The sequence below is a fragment of the Microtus pennsylvanicus genome, chromosome 13, assembly GCF_037038515.1.
Source record: "Microtus pennsylvanicus isolate mMicPen1 chromosome 13, mMicPen1.hap1, whole genome shotgun sequence".
Taxonomy (NCBI): domain Eukaryota; kingdom Metazoa; phylum Chordata; class Mammalia; order Rodentia; family Cricetidae; genus Microtus; species Microtus pennsylvanicus.
The window spans coordinates 45,637,516-45,663,042 of record NC_134591.1 but is presented as its reverse complement, the minus strand read 5'-3'; the positions used below and the strand labels follow the sequence as shown (position 1 = coordinate 45,663,042).

General features: G+C 35.0%; 1 protein-coding gene across 2 annotated transcripts in view; it reads right to left on the bottom strand.

Moving 5' to 3' along the window:
- Positions 1-25,527, bottom strand: part of Faf1 (Fas associated factor 1) — a 294,143-nt gene that overhangs the window by 197,981 nt on the left and 70,635 nt on the right. For both annotated transcript variants that reach the window (XM_075945095.1, XM_075945094.1), the window contains exons 5-6: positions 16,992-17,083; positions 10,481-10,572 (exon numbers count right to left, since the gene is read on the bottom strand). In XM_075945095.1, the coding sequence (XP_075801210.1) occupies positions 10,481-10,572; positions 16,992-17,083 (184 nt within the window). The remainder of the gene's footprint in view (positions 1-10,480; positions 10,573-16,991; positions 17,084-25,527) is intronic.

Genomic DNA, 25,527 nt, shown 5'->3' with positions numbered 1-25,527 from the left:
CTTTCTAGGACTAAGAATATTAAACTTTAAAGAGCCAAGAGTGAATTTTTACTGCATAAGTTATGAGGAAGCATATTATAACATTGGAAATAGAACACCTGAGAGACACTTGGGTTTTAAAACCTCAGTGACAGCGTAACACCAACAAAAAGACCTACAGTGCTGTTGTAGCGATTGCTGTTCTGGATGGGACTGGAGGGGTCACCCAGTAAGTGAAGTACTTTCTGCATAATGAAGACCTGACTCATGCCCCAAGCACCCCGGTCTAAGGTGGCCTATGGCTGTACCTTCAGCACTAGAAGGGCAGGGTACAGACAGGGATACCCCAGAGGGTACTTGAGCAGCCAACCTTATCACAGCGAGCTCTAGTTCTGTGTGGGAGACTATCTCAAAAGGGCAAGGTGAGGAGCAACAAAGGAAAACTCCCCAAAATCAGCCTCTCGCCTCTACACATAGGTGAAAGCACCCACACAGCACACACCACACACACACCCTGCCTCTCACCACGGAACATATTTGTATACAGAACCTAACACTACCTGTAGAGATAGCCCAGCCCCTTAGAGGGCATGTTCGCCTCGGGCTAATGTTTACATATAAATCTGGCAAGCTTGAGCCCCGCAGCTCTCTTTTTTTTTTTGTATCTCCTGCTCATCGCTGGATCCCTGGTGTTGTAAGCTATCCCTTCATTAACTGAACATAGGGGACAATGAGGAAGAATGGGAACTCAAGAACAATCGCAGTGGGTTTTTGATCCTGCTGCACGTACTGGCTTTGGGGGAGCCTAGGCAGTTTGGATGCTCACCTTAAGAGACCTGGATGGAGGTGGGTGGTCCTTGGGTTTCCCACAGGTCAGGGAACCCTGATTGCTCTTTGAGCAGATGAGGGAAGGTAACTTGATCGGGGGAGGGGGAGGGAAATGGGAGGCGGTGGCAGGGAGGAGGCAGAAATCCTTAATAAATAAATAAATTTTAAAAAAAATTTGCTGTTTCATATTAAGCAGCCTGGTTATTACGCCACTTACAACTACCCAGAATCATAGTTGGAGATTTTTTGGGGGGGGGGGTCATTTATAAAAAGTCTTATTTCAGCTTGATCTACCATATTAATTATCCTAAGAAAAATAATGTCTACTGATGGCAACATCCTCCATTTCAGACTCTAGCATACACCATTTGCTTCTTCAACAACAATTAACAGCTGGTCTTCTAAGTACTATAACATATGAAGTATTAAGAATTTCATATCAACTATATGAAATTATTATAATCACTTCCATGTCACACAGGAAACTGACACTACTTTACTTGCTCAATGTCACATACACAAAAATGTGGCATTTTCTCAGGTCTAACTATAGAGATTACAGTCATGATCTGCCTTTTGGGCATGAAGAAAGAGAACCCAGTATGACCATATTTCTGCCTTCACTGAGTTTGCGGACAAGTAGGCAGACAAACATATTTTCACATAAGGTATCATGTACTACAAATGTAATACTGATTTTCCTATAGCATTAGATACAGAAACACTTTTAAAACACTTAAATTGGATGGTGTATACCTTTAATCCCAGGACTCAGGAGGCAGAGGCACAGGGATCCCTAAATTCAAGGCCAGCGTGGTCTACAGAGTGAGTTCCAGGACAGCAGGGAAGAAAAATACTGTCTTAAAAACAAAAACAAAAAAACTTAAATTGACCATAGAGGCTTTCAACAGAAGCTAACATATGAACTAAGTATGTTTTGTATTTGGAGAGGTTTTTAGGTTTTTGTTTTGTTTGTTTGTTTGTTTGTTTTAAAACAGGGTGGAAAAGTTGTAAAGAATGTATTGTCAGGTTTAAATAATCTGAAAGTGTTACCTGAGCAAAACTCTATTTAACTGATAAATCTAGCAAAATAAGTTGGAACCTCAGTCACTGGATCTAGGAATAATTATCCCCTTACCAGTGTCTTGTAATAGGTAGATGAATCAGTCATAATTAGGTCTATGAAGACTCTAGCAGTCTCTCTTTAAGATATCAAGTTATTCACTTCAACTATGGACCATTAAATTCTAAGGAAGATTGTCAATCAAAACGAACAGTATAAAATAATGCAATGGTTTTAAGTAGTATGTATTCTCTTCAATTTAAAAGGTAAAAGCAAATAGGTAAACTTTAATTTTATTTAAAAATATTTTTTGTACGGTCCCAGAAGATACCATGCAAGAAAGCCCAAGAAACTTCAACCCTACACAAAGAACTACAGGCAACTTAGGAATGTTGGAGCAAAAAAAGAGCATACTAATTGATCATCCAATACATAAATACAAGCTGCATTATACAGGCTGAGCAGGGGTTTAGAGAAAATTTATATGCACACTCACACACTCACTCTCATAGAAAGGGGCAGGGGGACAAGGCAGGTTTTATTTAGGAATACTTAAGTGCATACAACCACATATATGTAATAATAATAATAAAAAGGGGGCCAAGAATTTGAAAGAATGCAAAAAGAAGTATATGGAGGGTTTGGGGGGAGGAAAAGTTGGGAGAAATAACTAATTATATTATAATCTTAAAAATAAAAGAAATTATTTTAAAATATAATCAATTTATGAGGGGAATGTATGTACCATGACACATACATCCAGTTCAGAAAACAATCTGAAGAAATGGGCTCTTTCCTTCCACCATGAGGGTCCAGAGAGTAAACTCGGGTACTCAATCAAGCTCTCTGCCTACTAAGCTATCTCACTAGCCTCCCAACAGGCAAACTTTTCAAGAACAGTACAAACGTGAGCTCAATGAAAGAAATGAAAATCATATATTCTCTGTTTATTGTGTTTCCCCATTTTGATTTTTTTTTCAGTTGGGCTATCTGTACTTATCAACAAAGACAGGTTTTGATTTTTACAACTAAAACTATTAGTCTCTTTGCTCTAGCTGACAGACTAAAACTGCTTACCATGTAGTCAGAACGGTCAGTATCTGTCTGAGGTAGTGACTGTTTCCAAAGATCAAAACAGTAAAATTAAATGAGAACTAATCATATTAAACACCTAATAGGCAACATAATAAACATGTTTATATATATCCTATTATAATTACTTAATTCATTAATTAACTTTCCTTTAAGAGCCAGCATCACTACATTGTCTGGGTTTAGCTCAAAACTCCTAGGCTCAAGTGATCCCCCTGCCTCAGCCTATCTAATAGTTGGGGTTAAAGGAACAAGTAACTGCACCCAACTACTTTAATACTCGGGAGAAGAGAGTAGTGTATAAGAGGAAACTCTACAAACATGGTAACCAATTCCCCCCAAAGTCTCAGTGTTATAACTAAGCATCAGTATCTAAGCTAGTAATTTAGGTGTCAAAACAATTTTGCCAAAATCTATTTGCTCTTCTTGGTCCACAACTCTCCAGCTTCTTCTTTCAATACAATATTATTTCTAGAATGAGCTCATTCCAACATAATTACACTGCAGAAGACAGAAAGTTACCTTAAAATAACTGCCTTTTAATGAATGCTAATATCATGTTAATACATTGACTTAATTTAAACATTGTTACACTCTTCTTCACTTTTTTCAAGAAGAAAATCATGTAAAAATAAATTTTAGTAAACAAACCCCTATAATAAATGTATAAAATGCTCTAATACAGGCATTTTATACAGGTAAACATAGAATGCCATGTATTATTGGTAATTACTAATAAAACTAAAACTGGCAAAAAATGAATGAATGAATGAATGAATGAATGAATGAATGAATGAATTGATGATAGTCCTTACTGATAAGTTCAAGGATACTTAAACATAAATAGTGATTTTTTTTCAAGGTTAACTAAAGGGTACATTTTAATATAAAAATGTTTGAGGGTGAGATGTTTCTGCAGATAAAGGCACTTGCTTTGACAATTCTGAATCTGATTCCTCATGTCCCAAACCACTGAAAAGAAAAGCAACTCCTGAAAGTGGTCCTCTGACCACCACATGAGTGAGCTAGGTTAAACATGCACAGACGGGTATACAAAAGTGATTCTGTTTCCATCCCCTTTAAAAGAACCACCATTTAATCACCAGAAAGCTACAAAGCGGTTATTAATTGCTAAAGAATAGAAAAGAATGACTTCTTTCCTACCAATTAGTAACAGTGTCGTGTCTCAAGTTGCCATTAGTAGGCACCATGTCGTCAATCAAGAATAGTATCAGTCATCAAAGGATCCTCCAGTAATTCCTTCAGTCCAGAATCCCCTCTGAAAGTCTTCAGTATGCAAAGTTATTCAGTTATTCTAAATCATAGCCTGCCTATTGAGTGTGAAAAGATCTAGAGAAAAACACTTGCCGTTTTAAGTTATAAATCCACCAAAATCAAATTAGAAAAGATAATTTCACTTCAGGGCTTTTAGAATTAAATGTTCATGTCCTCCCCCAACATTCTGGTTGAAACTTTAACTCTAGTATGATAAATAGTATCTGACATAATTACATTTAGATGAAGCTATGAGGGTACCATGATTGGACTAGCATTCTTAGGTAACTAAGAAAGTAGAGCTCTATTTCTTTTCTATCATTAAGACATTGCAAGAAGACAGTCAAGCCAAGATGAAGCCCTCACTAGGAAGTGAGTCTGTTGGTGTCTTCATCTTGGACTTCTCCCAACCTCCATGAGGACAAAAAGTATAGGTTCGTGTTTAAGTCACCTAGTGAGTCACATTCTGTGACAACAACCCAGTTGATAAGGTGAAGTCTTCACAGTTTCTGTATCAAGTTTAACCATATTATCAGTGCTTATGTAATATTGTAGCCACCATTTTTCCAACCAAATGTACTCAGGGAAAAAATGCAATACACTTTTAATCAGTCTACATGAAAATTCGGAGTTTGTTGCCATTTCTGCTTAAAATATTATATGTCTAACAACATCTCTACATTGATAGTAGGAAAAGTATACTTTCTACATTAGTTGTGTATGTTATTAGGATAAGTATTGACACCAATACAGACACTGAAGGTTCTGTTGTGTAAACAGGGTATATCTTTTCTTGAGCTGGATATTTAAATACATATACACAGGCAGATATATGTGTATGTGTGTATATAAAAGCATTGTATCCATTTACATTAAATTTTGTTTTTAAACATGATCTAATGACTGAATCAGGAACAGTAACTTATCTAATTTACCATGAATTTTTATAATACAATATTTATCAATTTAGAGAAATATAATTTGTATCTTTCTAAACATTAAGATTTTTCTTTTGTCTTTTTAATATTTTGTGATCTACAATTATTTCTTTTCATTTGAGATACATCAGATTTTGAATTAAAAAGACAAACACATGGTAATTTAAATTTCCATTCTAAACTTAAGAGTCATATGAGCTATTGTCAACAAAAGACCAAATTTACTATAATTATGGATTATTTACACTAAAACAAAATAAGAAATCAATATGTAAATGTAATGTTTGTTGTAGCTAATGCAGCCAGCAATGACAGATTAGGTTCAAATAGCAATCAGTTTGAAAATCTGGCACATATGTAAATGAGCTAAGGCCTTGATGTTTACATATGATTGTATTTCATTGAGGATTTTAAAATTGTCTTGGGAAGAGCATAAAAAATAAAATGTTAATCTTTCCACTATAAATATGACTTGAGCTATTATCATAACCAAAACTAGGTTTTGCTTCTGTCCAGCTAAACTAACATGATACTAACAATTCTGAGCCGAAGATGACATCATTCTTAATTAGCACTCTGCTACAGTTGTTAACATCTCAAAGACACCATGCTATCATCACCACAAGCTCTGCAACAATCTCAAAATCATGTTTAACAGAGCTTGGCCTCTTAGTCTACAGCTACTTTTAATTGCTTTCTTTGCCGGCAATTAAATACGTCTAGATAAACATTTCATTTTACATAATTCCTAATAACATTTTTCAAGATAATTTCAAAGTCCAGATAGCCTTATGCCTATAATTACTGTTTATCAATACAGTAATATATTGGGTTCAACAAAATGTCTCAATCAAAATATATAAGATTAATCAAAACATGGTAATTAGTGGTGATATTGATATACTGTGATCTACACCAAGGACAAAATAGCAAAATTGTATAACCATAATTCCATTAGTTAAGGAAAAACATAAAGAAAAAATCATATTTGCAATGTATTGATTTTCTTGCTTTGTGAATCAGTAAGCAACACTCTGAATGTCCATTAAATAAGTTCCCGCCACAAAGACTTTAGAGCTGCAGCTCTTTTTCAAAGTGTGATGCTAACAAGCAAATCTCAGTAGTCACCAACCTATCAATAGGCAGTAAACTGTCTAAATAGATTTGGTACATCACTCCAATTAGATGTGCTGGGATCACCATTGATGCTTTAATTGGGAACAAGTTTCTTTCTCATCCAGAATGTCAACTGCTGAAAATGACCACTTTTAAAGGACTTCTTATCAAAAATATTTACCAATCCAATACTTTAAAATATTACTTTAAAAAGTCTAATAATAATGTTAATTAAAATTAAACTTATGTACTTAAAATACTGATTATATCAATTTATTCCTAAGGAATGGCAAGCTATTTTAAAAATCATATCAAATCATGCATTATTCTGACTGTAACACTAGTTTTTTAAAATATTTCTTAAAACATCATTTGTGAAAGCAAAGGTTGAGGAATGTGATCAATATGACTGATTCTTTGAAACTGGCATTTTGGTTTATTTTCTTAACAATTTCATATGCATTTGATTGAGTTGTTCAAATCTAATGCTTATAAAACCAGTAAATAAATCTGACAGATAATTATAAATATCTTTCTTTACTATTTTGCCAAAATTTGATGAATTGAACACACAGTCCACAATCAATATATATTCTTGGAAAACTGTTCCTCCATGTATCTGCCTTAAAATGAGGCTAAAGTATTATTAACACTTTTAAACTACATTCTTTTAGGTAATATTAGCCTGGAAAACTTAAGACATATTTTCCTCCTCCTTTATTTTCTATTTTCTCTGCTACTACCTTAAAACAATTTTTGAAGATTCAAATTTAAAATTTCTGTTTTAGTTTTTTGGTTTGTTGTTGCTGTTTTGTTGCTATGAAGTCTTCCATCTCTGCTTCTAAGACATGAACTAAAAAGACTGCAGGCATACACTACCACACCTGGCCAAGAAATCTGTTTTTAGTAAAGAAATTTAATTCTATCTTATTCATAGATGTTGTTAATATACTTGATTTGTGTGGTCACTGAATGTTGTTTTCTGCTACTGCTGTTTTCCTATACTTTTTAAATTTCTAGCTACTGAATTAAGTTTTTTTTCTTAGATAAATTTAGGTTACTTTCTTGAGTGTTTACCACCATCAGTTATATTGATACCTAGGCTTATGCTTTTTAAATATGGACTAAAGATAATCAGAAAGTCTACAGCCTTCTTTAAAGAAGCAACTACACATATCATATCTCTGTCCTTACCTCACCTTTCACGTCAGGTTACTCGGGGAAAAATGTGGGTAAAATCTACTCCTGGTTTACTGTAATGATTTAAGAAAAATAATGTGTGCAAAGGGCTTGACAGAAAGCCATCCTCCATGAATGACAATTAAATCACTTATCAAATATTTTCTTGATATCATTATTCTCCTTTAAATAATATATATTCTTATTCATCTTCGAGCTTTCTTTCAGTATTTTTTATGTCTTGGACTTTGTCATTGCTACAACTATTAAGATCTAGAACTCAGAACTAGTCTCCATTTGGCACCAATCAGCTCTCTACCTTTCCTACTGCTTCTAACTCTGCCAGCTACCTTCATTTCAATACTTTATCCTACACTTCAATCCTGTCTCCCTACTTGGAATTACCCTTAGAATTCATATGCAGAAGGCCTAAACTCCAATTTGATGCTATTTGAAATACGGTCTTAAAGAGGTAATTCAGGTCATAAGGTTGAAGCCTTAATCCAATGTGACTGGTGTTTTTATAAGAAAGAAAAAAACTGTTCGATCACATTTTCTTTCCCTTTCAAGCAGGGATACTATGAGAAGTTGGCAATCTACAGGTCAGGAAAATGCCTTCATCACACACTGACCTGGCCTGCATTTCTATCTTGAACTACAAGTCTGGAGAACTAAAATTGTGTCGTTAAGCTGCCCAATGTATGCTATTCTGTTACAAATGCTCCTGCAGTCTAACATTCTCACACCCCTATGGCCACCAGGATTTGTTTGTTTTACTTGTTCCCATTGCTCCTATTTACTGCCCTGTTCTCCTTTTTCAAGTAATTCTGTCTCTTACACCTACTTCCCTTTAGAATCAAATTTTCTGTGAATGTTATTTGATTTCATTTCTTATTCTTTAAAATGTAATAAAAATCAATACTTTGTTCTATTCCTCAACCAAATTAACAAAGTCAATTACTTAAATTCCCAACTGAACGACCTTTTAGCAATCATCCTGCTAGCTAGTCCAGGCCTCCTCATTTCATATTGTTTTCACTGAGCCAACACAGCTCTCCCAGGAAAACGATGAGTCAGTTCTAAACATCTGACTCTGCACTAAGAAGACACGCTGGGTACAAGCTTATAAAGAGAAATTTCTAAGCTATAGAAAGAATCTTTTAAAAATGGAAAGGTTGAAAGCAGATGTTAAGAGAAAGTAATGTAAGAAATTTCTGAGAAAAACTCTCAAGAATCTCAACAATGAGGGGCAGGGAAAAACACCACAAAGGAGACTGGATGGAACAGTCTGGATTTTAGGGTTAGGACAAGTAATGAAAGATAATTATCAGGAAAGGAAAGATATTTTTAAAGGCCCAATATCTTTAATGAATAGGTTAAAAGCTCACTGGGAATAGAGCTTGTCTTTTATCTACTAATTAATAAAAACACAATGATGAACTAAATCATTCCTATAATAATATAGTAACATTTCCCCTTTTCTAATTTTATTATAAATTATGATTTGATTTGAAATTGTGCCACAGGTATAAGGCTTCATTCATTCAATTCATTACTGAATTCTAAAAGGGGTTAAAATGTTTCTTAATTATTACAAAGATTTGAGCAACATCTTCACTCTTAATTTCATCTTGAAATTTTGTTTTCTAAAAAAACCAACCTTACATTAAAATAATTCTTAAGTCAATTATAGATGTGATGTAATTTATGTTATAATTTTTGGTACCGGAAAAGAAACTGTCCATACAAAGACGCAATTACCAGGCACCCCCTAGTGGCAGTAAAATCAAGACAGGAAAATAAAACATGGAGGTAGAATTTTTATAATTCTGAGCAAAACTTAAAGAAAATCATTTGCCATTTAAAACATGTTACTTTATATCTGCTTTAATAAATAACTTACAATATAATGTCACTGAGAGAAAAATTTAAAGTTTTTGATAAAATTGAATAAGTATCTATAAAAATGAGCCCTGACCTTTTAAAGGTCTCACTTAAATGTATATTAGTATAACTTTTTCAATGCCACGAGTTTCTAAATATGTCCCTCATACTACATCATTTGTATTTCTTTGAAAAATTCTCATTATTCCTACCCATGAAACAACATCATTGAAAATTGGTAAAAATCAACAGGCCAACTAATAAACAGTTTCATTCCCCAATAAGCACGGCATTTCAGCAATACTGTAGGCCTAGGGAATGAATTAGTGATGAGAGATCAGCTACATGGCAAAGAAGACAATTTCCATGAACCAAGCATGATATTCTGATGACAATAAAATCAGTAGATGAACATAAAGTCCGTGAAACTCCAAAGTCAGCGTGAAACTAGTTTTGAGGTAATATAAAGACTCAGAAAAACCATTATTTTGTCACTAGTACAATCAGTATATGCAGGCCATTTGCTTCATTTAATACTGCTAAATTTAATTTGCAAATAAATACTGTATTATGTATACACATAATATAAATACTGTAAATACATGTATTGAGTTCTATGAGAATTAAAAGCAACAATGAATCTACCTTAAGTAAAGAAAGAGTTCTTTGAGAACCTAAGTAGGTGTTTTTCTAGCTTTATCCTGTAGAAGTTACTGTATTTTCTTCAAACTTTGGCAATAACAGACTGGGGTTGTATTTATTCTTTCTCTTCCCTCTAATCCTTCTCCTTCAATCAAAGAAGGGTCGTTTTGGCTCTCTTCCCTCCATCCCCTTAAGTGCTCACGAGGAACTCAGAACCCTGAATACAGTAGGTAGTACTGAGCAATAGCTCTACTCTGTTTTGATTATTTTTAATATGCAGGCATTTTCCAATAGATTTTTTTTGAAAGAGGATTCTACTAGTAAGTCAAATGAATAATCTAAACCAAATAATATGGAAACTGATACACTTGGTAGTCAGTTAAAGCTTCCATAAAAATTTTTATTTATTATACTTTACACAACATATAAAAAATTTCCCATCCAATTTTTCCTTTCAGATTTCCAAGAAAAGCAAATCCCTTACCCAGCATGACTAGACGATGAAGGTGGTGGCAGGTCTGGTGTAAGGACATAAAGACTGTTGTTTTTTGGCAAGTGTAATGATTTTAAGACCGTCTGAAATAGAAAAAAAGAAAACAAAAATAAATGTTGAATTTGTACATTATTAATTTTTATAATTTTTGAATATTTGACAACTTTAAGGTTGGTTTCTCATCTTTCGGTAATTTCCTAAATATAACAATAGAGCAGCTAAATCCAAACCATCTTGTTTCTGCTGTTTTTATGGCAAATAAATACAAATCTGAGCATTAAAGACAATACAAACTTCTAGCTCATTGGAGATGCTTAAAGATAAGAGCACGATTAAGAGTCGTTAATTTCTCCACCAACGTGTAATCATGTTATAGCAAAAATTAGTAAAGCAGGTTTTCAGAAAATTTTAAGACCTAGAAAAAAATTACAGAAAGCACCTCAAACCAAGGATCTGTAAGGGTGAGGAGCTGTAGCCTAAGAGGTTGTGTGACCTGGATGTGGACTCCAATAAGAGTTACCTAGATCACTTTATTCTGACTCTAAAGATCTTCTTTTTTAAAACGATCTGTTGAGTCACACGTATATACAAACTTTTAAATTTTACTATCACAAAACTCATACATTTCAGCCGCACAATCTGAAGTTAAACACTTGCTAACATGCTTTCTGGTAGATATACTCACTAGGGTATTCGTTCCACATCATGCACCCAGGGCATGCTCTTCATTCACAGAATCTTACTGCATTACACCTCTGAGCCGGACCACCCTAATCACAAGAGTGGGTAGAATAACCTAGGAGTTCTGACTGGGAAGGGGTATGAGGGAGCAATGCTTTAGTAGGATTAAAGTAATCTATATAGTTAAAAATTAGAAGGTGATAGCTTTTTTTGTCTTGGGGTTTAACTAAAGATATGGCAAGAAGCAGGGATGAAGAATATAAGTTAGGGGATCTTTGCAATTTTAAACTGGATAGCCAGGAGTCTGTTCATTGAGCAAAGAGTTGAAGGTAACAAGGTAACAAATAAAAATATAGAAAGACCACTTCAGACAAAAACAGCCACTATAAATGTTTTAAAATGTAATTTTAAAGTTAAAAAAGATGGCAGAAATAATGAAGACATGAGTTGGAGGATTGTTGGGAGTTATAATATAAAAAGAGATGAATTAAAAAGTGAGAACTTTTAAGCAAAAAACAAACAACAAAAACTTGAAATTCAGATGAAAGCTTCTGCCATTGTTAGTAAAATGTTAAGAGCATGGAGAGACAGTAAGGCAAAGAATAGTGAAAGAGTTTTGTAGGCAAAGGTGCAAGTAACTAGTGACCAAAGAAAGGGCAACTTACAAAGTGCTGAGATTAATAAGAAGACTTGGAGACTGCTCAACAGTTAAGTGTGCTTGGTGTTCTTGCAGAGAACCATTTTGGTTCTCAATAGCTTGGCCAGGCTGTTCACAACCATCTGTAACTACAGCTCCTGGGATCCAACACCCTCTTTTGGCCATGAAGGCAGCTACACCCACAAATGCATATACAAATACATTTACAAATGCATACACATAAGCAAAAAATAAATCTTTTTAAAAAATGTCTAAATCTAATGAAATTAAATTAATAAGAATAAATTGAAGACAGAGTAATTATAAGTCAGAAGTTAACAATCATAAGGAAAAAGGGACGATAACTTCAGTAAGTTATCAAAGGTGATATAACCTTTTGACATAAATTCAAAGCTAAATAAATTCTGATAGGAAAGACTGATAATGACCTAGAAGTACAAATCAAGATATAAATATATTTTATAATTTATTTCAATTGTATGAGGACTGCCAAAATAAAACTAACACTAAGAAGACTACAAAGGAACAAACTTCTTGAAGAAGATGGCTGTCACTCAGTGGAAGACAGTAAAGGAAATGTACATGGAAGAATTTAATAAAAGCAAATTTACTAATGATGGATTAGTTCCACAGCACGTAGTATAAAGCCTTGTAGCACTGTAGAGGAAGGAGAAACAAGACAGGTTTTAGATATACAGTCTATAAAGATTCAAGAGGAGTGATTTAGAAATCTCAAACACCTTACAATGATTGGTATAAACAGGTGAAGGGTAGCAAAGTCAATCCTGGCAGAGTCAAAACAGGTAATAATGGCAAGGTTCTAAGGGTTAAGAAGCGAGGAGTGCTTAAGGAATCCTTAGATAAGGATTCCTTAATTCTGCAGATGGAGAAAAAGACACCTGGAGAAAGGTGATCTTACCCAAGCAGGCCACTGGAAGAACTTTTAACTGCTCCTTGAGAGGGCCCATCTTACTAAGTGCACTCTTAAATAAAAATAAATACCCTAATTATTTACATTAGAATGACATTTCTGTTTTATTTTACTTCTCTGCCCTTCCTTCCTCTTTATGTTGTCTATTACCTGTACAATTAACTTAACAACCTAGTAATGGGTTATGGAGCATGGTTTAAAAAACCACAATACATAATCACCTACCAGGACACATATTTTATGTCAAATATGTAACACCTTTTTGAAATTGACGTGTTCTCTCAATAATTCTATCATGCAAACAAAATGCATACATCTATACACAGGAGAGTTACCTTCATCTTTTATCCTATTACTTTGTGGACTACAGAAAAATACTCTTAGCACTCAATCAAGTCATAGTCATACTTTTATCTATATTCTACTCTATGATTCTCCATTAAATCTTTCCCATCAAAACATTCGTGGCATGATTTAAAAAAATGACCCTTTTCTTTAGGCCATTATTCATGCACTAATCCATGAACCTTTATTTGATACTGATATATCAAGAATTCTATAAACACTGGTGATAGAACAGATATGTCCTCTCTTCTTATAATGTTATGGTGGAGAATCATAGGACAAGAACCAAATGAGAAATGTTTGTTACAGAACTAGTATAAAGCTAAAACTCAAAAGATAGAAAATAATCATTTAAAAAAATATTTGGAGGTAATAATGATTCCAGAGAATTAGATGTTATCTGTCAAGGATTGGGTCAATAAAGCTCAATCCTAATTTAAAAAAGATTTCAAAATGAGCTATAGCATAGAAAGTGAGGGTAAAAAAACTCAGGAGGTACTGTAAAACTGAGAAAAGGATAAAACTATGTTTCAACAAAAGAGCAATATAATTTATGTTTGTAAAAGATGGTTATGGCTGCTAAGCAGGGAATGGAACTAGAAGTATCCACAAAAAGGAGCTAAGAAGCTGGGAGGTAGCGGTGCACACCTTTAATCCCAGCACTCGGGAGGCAGAGGCAGGCGGATCTCTGTGAGTTTGACAACATCCTAGTCTACAAGAGCTAGTTCCAGGAAAGGCTCCAAAGCTACAGAGAAACCCTGGGGGGGGGGGGTCCTAATAGTGAAGTTCTAGTCCAGGTAGAGATAATGACAGTCTGGATTAGTCAACTGTAACAAAAATACTGAAAAGTAGCCTTAGTTGAGATATATTTTAGAAGTATAACCAATAAAATTTACAAAAGTATCCTTTGTGCTATTCTGTGAAGTGCTGTGAGATAAAGAAAAGTCTCATGACCACAATTTCTGCTTTACTATTAGCTACACAAAGTTGCCATTTATTGAGAAAAACTGGTGAAAAAAACAACATAGGAGATAATTAGGGGTTCTCATTAAAGCATGTTTGTTTACGATGCCAATAAAATATGAAAGACCAGAGTAGGATATGGTGATCGCACATCCATAATCCCAGCAGGTGAGAAGGGGGAACATACATTATGTGGTAAATTGTCAGGTGTTGAGCTCATTTAAGAGGCTGGCTCGGGAAGCAGGGCTGTCCTTCACCATTTCAAACCCAAGCAGAAATGTCTCAAAGCATCTTTCAATGTCTGAGAATAGGCTGCTCCCCTAACACTGTTAGGAAGAGAAGAAAATAGCAAAACAGACCAAGAGTAAAAATATTTTATCCCTGAAAACAGCTAGAAGGCAAAACATTTCCAACAGATGCTACTATTATTTATCCGTGGCATCAAAATGCCTACAGTGAAGAAGAGTAGCATAAAGCTCACCTCTGGAAAGCTCAGTCGGGTAGAAAGAGCTCAACTGTGAGTGAACTTCAGATGACTGCCTCAGCTTCCCTGATCAATTTTTGCTAGATGTTTTAAGCAATCAATTTGATGATGTTATCTCTAAAAGTTACTTATTTGTCCTTTTACTTGTAAGTCTCACCTAGGGGACACGCTGGATGGAGAACTCCAGCTGGCTACCTTAAAAGGGCTTCCCAATCCCATTCCCACTGGATGTTTTGAGTACCCAATTTGATAATGTTTTGCTTTCTATCTATCATTTGCTATTTATTCTTTTACTTTGGTTTGCTATGAACTGTAATACAGTCACTCATGCAAACTGAAAATATGCTACTGTAATCATTCTCCAGACTGTATAGAACAGAAGTGAAGACAGAAAGATCCAAAGTACAAAGACAGCTTTAGCAGCTTAGTGAGTCTGAGACCAGCCTGAGCTACATGAGATCGTGTCTCAAATAACCAAGAAGCAAAGAAAGAAAAGAAGAAAAGGGAAAGGAGGAAGAGAAAGAGGAATGAAAAGAAGATATGCAAATACAAGAGTTAATTGTCAACTTTGTTTAATTCTCACATGTTTTGTGAGAATTCATTGAGGTGTGGTATGGAAATGTATATTTGGAAGCAATCAAAAAATTAATGGCTTGAGAATAATAGGAATCCCACATAGTAGAATATATAAATAAGTAACTGGAAGTATTGTGTCTTCCCAAAAGACTGTCCAGATACTAGAATGTCTTAAGAATATTTTCAAAATGACCTCCTTCTTTTAACAAATTAGTGAAAATGGATGTATTATTATCTTATTGATACAGGTTTCTTAATTTAAAAACAAACTGTAAAAATGATTTCATTCTTGATGTTTATTTCTATCAAGGTTGTTGAATTACTCATCCGTACCTTTTCAGAACCCTGGGTATCAGAACAGACAAGAGTCAGGAATGAATAGAGCTTCCTTAGCATTTCAACAGCCCTGGGTTCCAACCTGAGGACTACACAGCACCAAGAAGCAACAAACTAAGGACATGGGATAAACCTAGCTGTTTTTATATGGGATGTGACTTAAAATAGCTTTTAAATTTTATGATTGGGAATAAATCATAAGAACATTTCATGACATGAAATTTCATATTGTAGGAATGTTCTTGCTCTTTGGGAATAGAGCAGAGTAGTAGTAACAGATGCAAGATAAAACCTAAATATTTATTATTTTATTAATTTTATATATACTATTCTTATTATTATATTAATATTTAATATTATTAACTGACTATACTGAAGAGGCTTGCTGACCCCTAAAATTAACTGTAACATCATACAGTATCATCATTAACTATATCAAAACTTAAAGTTCTTGCCTATCCTTGCCTATCTGGAATTCTAGTAAATGTCTCAATGAAACACAGGACCAACTCAGTAAATCAATTCTAATAATATATATACAAATATATATGTGTGTGTATATATATAATTTATTAGCACAACTGACCACAAAACATTCATAAAATAATGAACCAAAGGATTTTATTTATGCCTGGCTAAGCAATATAAACTCAGTAATAGTGTAAGATTATAAATACTTCTGTCTTAAAAATATAAAACTTTAGTGCTAATTCATTTCTTTCTCCATTCCTCTAACCTCTTAAAAAAGAAAAGTGAAATATTTTATACATTAGGCTGACTTTAAGGGGTCCAAAACCATAGCCACTATTACTTGAAAACTACTGTACCTTCTGTAAATTCTCAAGATATTAATTCATTTCATGCACCTGCCACTAACCAAGGAAACGAAGAAATATTCTTACCATTTAAATTTTCCAAGTTTTAAAAGTTTCCTATTATCTTTGCTCCATATGCAATACTTGGCATAAATGTACACAGTGTGTGTGACTTCTTTCAGGCCAGTAAGTAATTGGTCAGTAAATTATTATTCCAGGGCACTCACTGATACCCTAAGAGGTTTGAGAAAAAGGTAAATGCTCTCAAAAAGGTACCAACCTTCTAAAAAAAAATACTTAGAAATAAAAAAAAAAAAAAACATGCCACATAGTGTTTTTATTTGCATACCTAAACTCATTTAAAACCATTATTGGTTTATATTTAATTATTTAACTTGAAAAACATTATTTGGGAATTAAACTAAATAAATACTACCAAATTTACTTCTGATATACATAAATTATCTAAAACTAATCTTTAGGATGAACATGGTGGTGCTTGCCTAAAATATCACCATATGGGGGAAGTAAAGGCAAGGAGGATCAGGAGTTCAAGCCCATCCTCAGCTAAAAACAAGAGTGTTTAAGATCAGCCTGCTCTACATGAGAACCTGTCTCATAAAACAAGCAAGCAAACTAAAGAGCTTTTAAGCATTACTTAGCTAATCATAAAACTCAGTTATCTTTTATGTCTAGTCAATTAGGAAACTTACACTGTCTTCAACATCTCCAGTCTTCCAGCCTTTTAACAGCATTTTAGGCACAGGTATCTGAAGTTCGTTTTCTAGAATCTGTTTAATCTCTCCTGTACAAATAAGAAGAGATCAAATATAACTAATGAGTAAACACAAGTCACATTGACTACCAGGACAACATTAATATCCAGTATACAATATTCAGTCAACAACATTTGACCAATGAATAAATGTTTAAAAACTCAATACTGATGTGGGATGCCCCTGTATGCTGTGAATATGTTTTATTACTATTGGTTAATAAAGAAGCTACTTTGACCTATGGCATGGCAGAATAAAGCCAGGCAGGAAATCCAAATAAGAGATATAGATAGAGAGTAGGCAGAGTCAGAGAGATATCATGTAGCTGCCGAAGGAGGAAAATGCCAGAACCTTAACGGTATCACCACAGCCTTGTGGTGATACACAGACTAACAGAAATGGGTTCATAAGATGTAAGAGATAGAGAAGACTACACCTACACTATTGGCCAAACAGTGTTGTAATTAATACAGTTATGTGATTATTCGGATCTGGGCGGCTGGGAAACGAATGAGCAGTCTCCGTTTACACAGTACTCCAAATTTAAAATCTTCTTGACCAAACAATATGCTGTTTCATTGAAGAACTTAGGCTTCAAAATTAATGACAAAAATATTTCACAATTATTAAATAGATAATTATGTACTTCACTTTTATAAAAGCATAGCTTTCTAAAAAGCACAGATATCAGTGGTTAAGAATGTGAACAGAAAACAAACCAATAAACAATACTGTTAGGAACATAAGTGAAACCATATTGTGTGATTTGGAATAATGCTTGCAAGATAAGAGCCAGCTGCAAGGCAGCTCTGATATAAGACGAGCCTTAGGCAGGTTCTAATATGCTAATGATCCAATCCTAAACTGTGAGCCCTGGTAAACTGAAGATGGCCCCCAAGATCTCACTGCAATGCCCCCAAAACAACATCTCAAGCCTCTGTACTGAGTCCCTTGAGCAAGGAAACTTTGATATTGCCTACACATGGCTCTGGTGACCTTCAAGTTTCCTAGATGAATTCACACATGCCTGCCTGTCAGCACTAGCTGTTGGCCAAGGCTTTCAAGGACCTTCTGGAACTTCCAACAGTGTTACCTTCTGAATTTAGGCACAGACACTGGTCTCAGGTCTCAAGCTCGCCCCTGAAGCACCCTCACCTAGAGTGGGTTCCCCAGTGGAAGCCTGCAGCATTTCCTGTTCATCCCATTCCCCTTAGAAAAATGTCTGTTTACATGAGACTACCTTAATCTGTATAATATCAAGAAACTGAAAGGAACATTTCTGTGAATGAACAGAACATATTCAAAAGGCAAATCTCATGTGGATATTCTAGCTGCCAAATGCCTTACAGGCCACCAGATCTGTTCTGCACGAATGTGCTCAGCACATGACAGGAGTAGTAGAGAGTACAAAAGGTAAGGTACTTCAATATAAGTGAAGCACATTTTGCAATAAAAATTTGGATTAACATTTTGCTTAGGGGAAATACAGTCACTTGCTTGTTCTTACTGCAGCATCTATAAAATAGAGGATAGCTTTATCTAGTTCATCTAACCACATGATATGTTAATGAAAACATATAGGATGAAACAAGAAGACATACTTTAAAATAACTGAAAAAAACTGAAGGCAATATTGACAATCTAGAAGACAATTTAAAATGTGTTGAAACATCAGTTTCAGAAGAGGTAGGGGGAAACTACAGAATCAAACAGCTATAGGCAGACAAAACTTAAATCTAGTATGAAGTATGATGTGGTATTCTCCTTTGTATGCCATGAATATGTTTTATTACCATTGGTTAATAAAGAAGCTGCTTTGGCCTATGGCAGATCAGAATATAGGTAGGTAGGAAAACTAAACTGAATGTAGGGAGAAAGAAGGTGGAGCCAGGCAGATGTCACTTAACTGCCAAAAGAGAAAGACACCAGAACCTACCAGTAGGCCACAGTCTTGTGGTGATGCATAGGTTAATAATGGGCTATTTTAAGATGTAAGAGCTCGCTAGAAATATGCCTGAGCCATCGGCCAAAAAAATATTGCAATTAACATAGTTACTGTGTGATTATTTGGGTCTAGGCAGCAGGAAAACCAATGCACAGTTTCCTGTTACTGAAGTGTAACCAAAACCAGACCAAAGCATAGTTGGGCTGCATAGGACAGCCAAATCAAAATAGGCCAGAACTCCATTTAGTGAAAAAAAAGGACTAAAATTAAATTAAATTGAAGGAGAAAATACTGGTGACACACGTCAAGGAAGTGTAATTTTCCCATTAACTCATAAGTTCTTCTGTAGGAATGTTTGTGCTGGTTTCAGGCACTCCACTGCTTTATGTTGATTTGAATTTGCAAATCTTTCTTATATTTATCTGTCTAAGATGGGTTGCTGCTACTCTATGATTTAAAATAAGACATAATCCCATTGTTTTTATATTAAATACAAAACGATTGAATGTTACAACTAGGAAAACAAACCCATGATGAGAAGATGGAAGATGAGAAAGAATTTTATGCTATATAAGTTCTATAGAAACACAGGGGCTTAATCAGCAACAACACAACAGAGTCATTCATGGCCTCGGGAATTTTTTTTTAACTTTCTTTAAGAAAAGATGAGCAGGGTGATGGTGGCATTGGTGATGCATGCACACCTTTAATCTCAGTACTCAGGAAGCAGATGGAGGCAGATCTCTGTGAGTTCAAGGCCAGCCTGGTCTACAAGGGATAGCTCCAGGACAGCTAGGGCTGTCACACAGAGAAACCCTGTCTGGAAAAAGCAGAACAAAACAAACAAACAAAAAAGGCTAGAGCAGTAAGATGGCTCCATGAGTAACAGTACTTGCTGTCAAGATGGAAGACCAGAATTTGGTGCCTGGGATCCATGTGGTAGAAGGAGAGAAACGGCTCTGAAAAGTTGTCTTCTGGCCTACACATGCCATGCCATTTTGACACCACACCACACACACACACACACACAACCCACTACAAACACAAACACACACACACACACAAAATGCAGTTTTTTACAATTTAAGTCCTTTTGTGCACTCTAGGTGGTTAACTACCCATAAAAGAACAAACAAACAAAAATCCAGAACGTCTGGCTCAACATTGTATCTGTTTTGGCTTTCAAAAATGTGACTGCTGACAAAGAGTCTAATTTGTTACCCAGACACATACAAAGTCGGCCTCGCCTTTCCTGGGCACTAGTCTGGGCATATGTATCTGCAGGCTGCCCAGTGCTGTCCTCCTAAATCATCTTCACCAGACACTTCTTTCTTACACTTTGAAAACATTCAGCTTTCTTGAGTTAAAAGAAGTTCTTAAGAGAAAAAAATAAATAAATGAAGTCTTAAAGTCTTTGAAGAAAGCCTGGATAAGACCAAAATAAAACTAAATGCCTTTTTTCCACATGCATAACAGAACAGAAAATAAAACCAGTTAATCAACTTTTCTCCTCTTCTACTGTGGGACAACGGTTTGTACCCTGTCAATTGTATTTTAACAAAATGCTGACTGGCCAGTAGCCAGACAGGAAGTATAGGCAGGGCAACAAGAATTCTGGGAAGAAGGAAACAGATTCTTCAGTTGTGACCCAGCCTCAGAGGAAGCAGAATGTGACTGCCTCACCAGAAAAGGTACTGAGCCACGTGGCTAACATATACAAGAATAATGAGCTAATATAAGTTATAAGAGTTAATAAGAAGCCTGAGCTAATGGGTCAATCAGATTATAGTTAATGTAGACCCCTGTGTAATTTCTTTGGGACTTAACGACTGTGTTCCGGAATGGGGCAGGACAGAAACCTCAGACAACACTCTTCCCTGTTTTTTATAGTCCCTAAATAATTCTGTTAGAATTCTCACTATTCTGCTTCCTTTTTCTTGAGATCAACTTTGTCAGTGTCCATGTATGTGAACATATGAACTTTATCTTTCTGTACTTTACTAAATATAATGTCTTGTGTTTGCATCCACTCTGTTCTCCTTGATGCGAAGCAGTGTTCCTTACACAGTTGTACCATAGCTGCCTATATGTCTGTTGGAAAGATGATTGAGGTGTTTCTATTTGGGGAGTATTACAAATAGAGATACTATGGACTTCTACCTGTAAGTTATTTGTATGTCTATGTTTTCATCTCTTTAATAAATACCTAGGAATAGAACTATTTGGTCATACATACAGCAAGAACATGTTTTAAGTTATAAGATTACCAAATTACTTGAGAAGCGTTTGGTCATTTTGCATTCTTGTCAGCAATGTATAAGTCTTCCATTCTGTGCATTCTCTGCAGTTGTTGGTATTCAGTTTATATTTTACCCATTCTGATTTGTACATAAATATCTCATTGTGCTTTATATTTCCTCCAATGGCTAATGGCTTTGAACATATTGCCACATTATTATACCCTCTTTAACAAAAAATTTCCTTGATTCCTTGCCTATGCAATTACATATGCTTACTCGTTTAAAGGGGAAAAATCTGTCATGGAAGAAAATAAGCAAATATTAACAAAAGAAAAGGTGTTAAAAAAATAGAAGAGAGGCCCTATCTTACAACAAAAGTATATGCTCAACTATGTTCATAGCAGCATTGTTTGTAATAGCCAGAACCTGGAAACAACCTAGATGCCCTTCAACGGAAGAATGGATGAAGAAAGTATGGAATATATACATATTAGAGTATTATTCAGCAGTAAAAAACAAGGACTTCTTGAATTTTGCATACAAATGGATGGAAATAGAAAACACTATCCTGAGTGAGGTAAGCCAGACCCAAAAAGAGGAACATGGGGTGTACTCACTCATATTTGGTTTCTAGCCATAAATAAAGGACATTGAGCTTATAATTCATGTTCCTAGAGAAGGTAAAAAAGAAGGTGAATCCAAAGACAAACACATAGGCATCCTCATGAATATTAACCTTCATCAGGCGATGAAAGGAGACAGAGACAGAGACCCACATTGGAGCACCAGACAGAAATCTCAAGGTCCAAATCAGGAGCAGAAGGAGACGAAGCACGAGCAAGGAACTCAGGACCGCAAGGGGTGCACCCACACACTGAGACAATGGGGATGTTCTATCGGGAACTCACCAAGGCCAGCTGGCCTGGGTCTGAAAAAGCATGGGATAAATTTGGACTAGCTGAACATAGCGGACAATGAGGAAGAATGGGAACTCAAGAACAATCGCAGTGGGTTTTTGATCCTACTGCACGTACTGGCTTTGGGGGAGCCTAGGCAGTTTGGATGCTCACCTTACTAGACCTGGATAGAGGTGGGCGGTCCTTGGGCTTCCCACAGGTCAGGGAACCCTGATTGCTCTTCGAGCAGATGAGGGAGGAGGACTTGATCGGGGGAGGGAAATGGGAGGCGGTGGTGGGGAGGAGGCAGAAATCCTTAATAAATAAATAAATTTAAAAAAAAAGAAAAATAGAAGAAAATAAAAATATTAGGGAAAATGTCTACTCTTCTGCTTGTTGTCTTACTTGAAAAATAAACTAATGTTAAAATGATAGGTAAAATTCTTGAAAGAATGTTAAATAAAGTATAATTTAAAGACTTCTAACAAAACATCAAACTGTTAACAGTGGGGAGTTAAGAATGAGGAAAGAGGAAGACACATTTCTTCACATATTTCCCTATTTAAAATAAACAAAGTATTTTAAAATGTGAATCTAAATTAAAAAATATTATATCTGAGCAAAAATCCAAAAAAGTTGAAAGCATTACACTGAAAGATGTATACACATACTGCTCACTCTCATCTCTCACGGTAGCAAATGAATGAAAGTAACCTAAGTGCCAATCAGGAGATGAATGGGTATCATTAATGTGATATATGTATGTATCAGAACACTACTCGTCCTTAAGAACTAAATCCTTAATCATTTTGCAACTAAAAAATGAATATAGAAGATATATATATGCTAAATATAAAGTAAGCAAGTCACAAAATGACAATTATGCATAATCTTGCTTTGTGTAAAATCTAAGAATGAAAACACAAAGAAATAGACAGCGGAATGATCTATAGTACTACTATAGAAGAAAATTAAGGTTGAGCAGAGAGTCAGAATAAGGACAGGGGAACTGACAGTCCAAGGAGCAAAGGTTCAATCAAGTGAGAATAACAGTTCCAAATAATCTATTGCATATTAAGGTGAATATAGTTAATAATGTATTTCACATTTCAAAATTGTTTTTAAAAGTGAATTAAATTTTCTTAGCATAAATTGATGATAGGTACATGAGATTGATGCTAATTAACCTGATCTGCTCATTCTACAATGTATATATGAACAGAAATATCCCATTATACCTCACACAGATATAAAATGTCAGTCCAGAGCATGAAGCTAGGTTAAAGATATATTTCAATTATATAAATAAACACTATGCATATTAAGAATACAGTTCAATTTATATTCAGTGTGCTGCTAACTTAGGTTCCGAAATGACTCTGTGCGTTTGTAGTACACAACAGCTGACAGAGTTCACAACTTGAGTATAGACCAACATACAAAACTCACTGCCTATACTCCTCAAAAGTAAAATCTGTAACTGTATGCTCTATACTCTACAGCCATATAACCTTCCCTCACAATATCTCTGCAAGGCAAATAAGACAACCACGCTTCCCTTTCGTGATTACCAGTAACAACAATGTCCTTTTCCTCCCAAAACCCCACTTGGAGCTTACTGCTCACAAAACATGTCTGCAGCTCTGGAGTGGTGAAGGCATTTGCCAAAGGTTGCCTCACTAATCTAACTCAGGGGTCAAGATAAAAAGTGAAGTTCACAGATTAAACAAAAATAAATAATTCACTTTAAAAGTATTTATTATTAAAAGTGAGTGGACAGGAGAGACAAATGACTCAACTGATAATAGATCTATTATTTTCCAATACATTCCAGAAATATAACTAAGGCCATGTTGAATGGAACAAGTTTGTTCACAGCACTGACAGAATAAACTTTATTAAACAAATAACTGGCATAAAATCCTTTGCTATATCCTGGAAACACAATAATACATTAAAACACCTGTCCTCAAAATGATCACATTATTTTACGCAAGAAGTTCTTTATAAAGAATGAGTCCTTTAACATAACTTTAAATTACTCAAGATTAGAAAAGAAAACCAGAAGTTTTAGGTATGAAACTGAAGAAATAACAGGACAGGAAAACCATTAAGCAGCCAATGAAGCTACCACTAGGTGTCACTCTGGTATAACTTTCTTAACTGGCTCAGCCTTACTTTTATATCTTGGTCTATTTATCTGGTAATAAGGCCAAAAGATAAAATAAATAAACATAAAAAAATTAAAAAGCATTATCTTACTGAGCATCTCTTTCCTATAGAAAATTAACATTTATTCAATTCCTGAAAACAGTAAGATAGTCTATAACAATTATATTGCAGATCACAAAAATTAGTGTTTCTTTTCCAATGCCCTATTATGGGTAAGCTAATCTATATAAACACACACCCCTACACTCTTTTTATGCAGCCAATCATTTCCTCAATAGGTATGACTGTGCCATGCTCTGAATGGAGAAAAAAATTTATTTTATTTTATTTTATTTTATTTTTTTGCTTTTTTCGAGACAGGGTTTCTCTGTGGTTTTGGAGTCTGTCCTGGAACTAGCTCTTGTAGACCAGGCTGGTCTCGAACTCACAGAGATCCGCCTGCCTCCGCCTCCCAAGTGCTGGGATTAAAGGCGTGCGCCACCACCGCCCAGCTGAGAAAGAAATTTTAAAATAAGACCTTGTCTTCTAAAATTAAGAAGTTAACATTTAGTAGGGAATCTTAAACACAAAGAATTGCTCTTTAAGATCCATTTTTTACAGCATTCAGATTACCACATCCATGGAAACTAGAGTTGCATCACAGAAGGAAATTTCACACGAGATCCTGAAGCCTAAGTAGGAAGTTTCCAGAAAAGCGAAACAAATACAATGTAAGGGACAGGAAGTAACTTGAATACACACCAAGAGACTATGATTTGGAAAATGCATAGAAGTCTGAATATGGAAAATATAAGAGAGGAAAGAATAACATATGTAAATAACATTAAGAAATTATTTTAGTTACACATGAAAAAAAAACAATTCCTGAACTGTACAAAGGAGATGAAAATAGAGAATCAAACACTGAGTGACAGAATTTGTAGAATTTAACAAATCAAATGCAGTGAAAGAAAAACAAGTCCCATTTACTAGTACGCCCTGCATATTTGTGCCCACGTAGACAAAAAGAAGGCTCACACATGATTCCCGACTGGCATCTATTTCAGTGAGAGGAGAACTGCAACACAGCACAAATATAAGCAGGCTGTGAAGAGACACGTGAGAAACACATGTCACGGAGGAACAATATTTGGCTTACAATGCAGTTCGAATGAGTTGTAGTAGGTGAATGTACAATAATAATTAATAAATAAGATCAAGAACTAAAAGAGAAAGCAGAG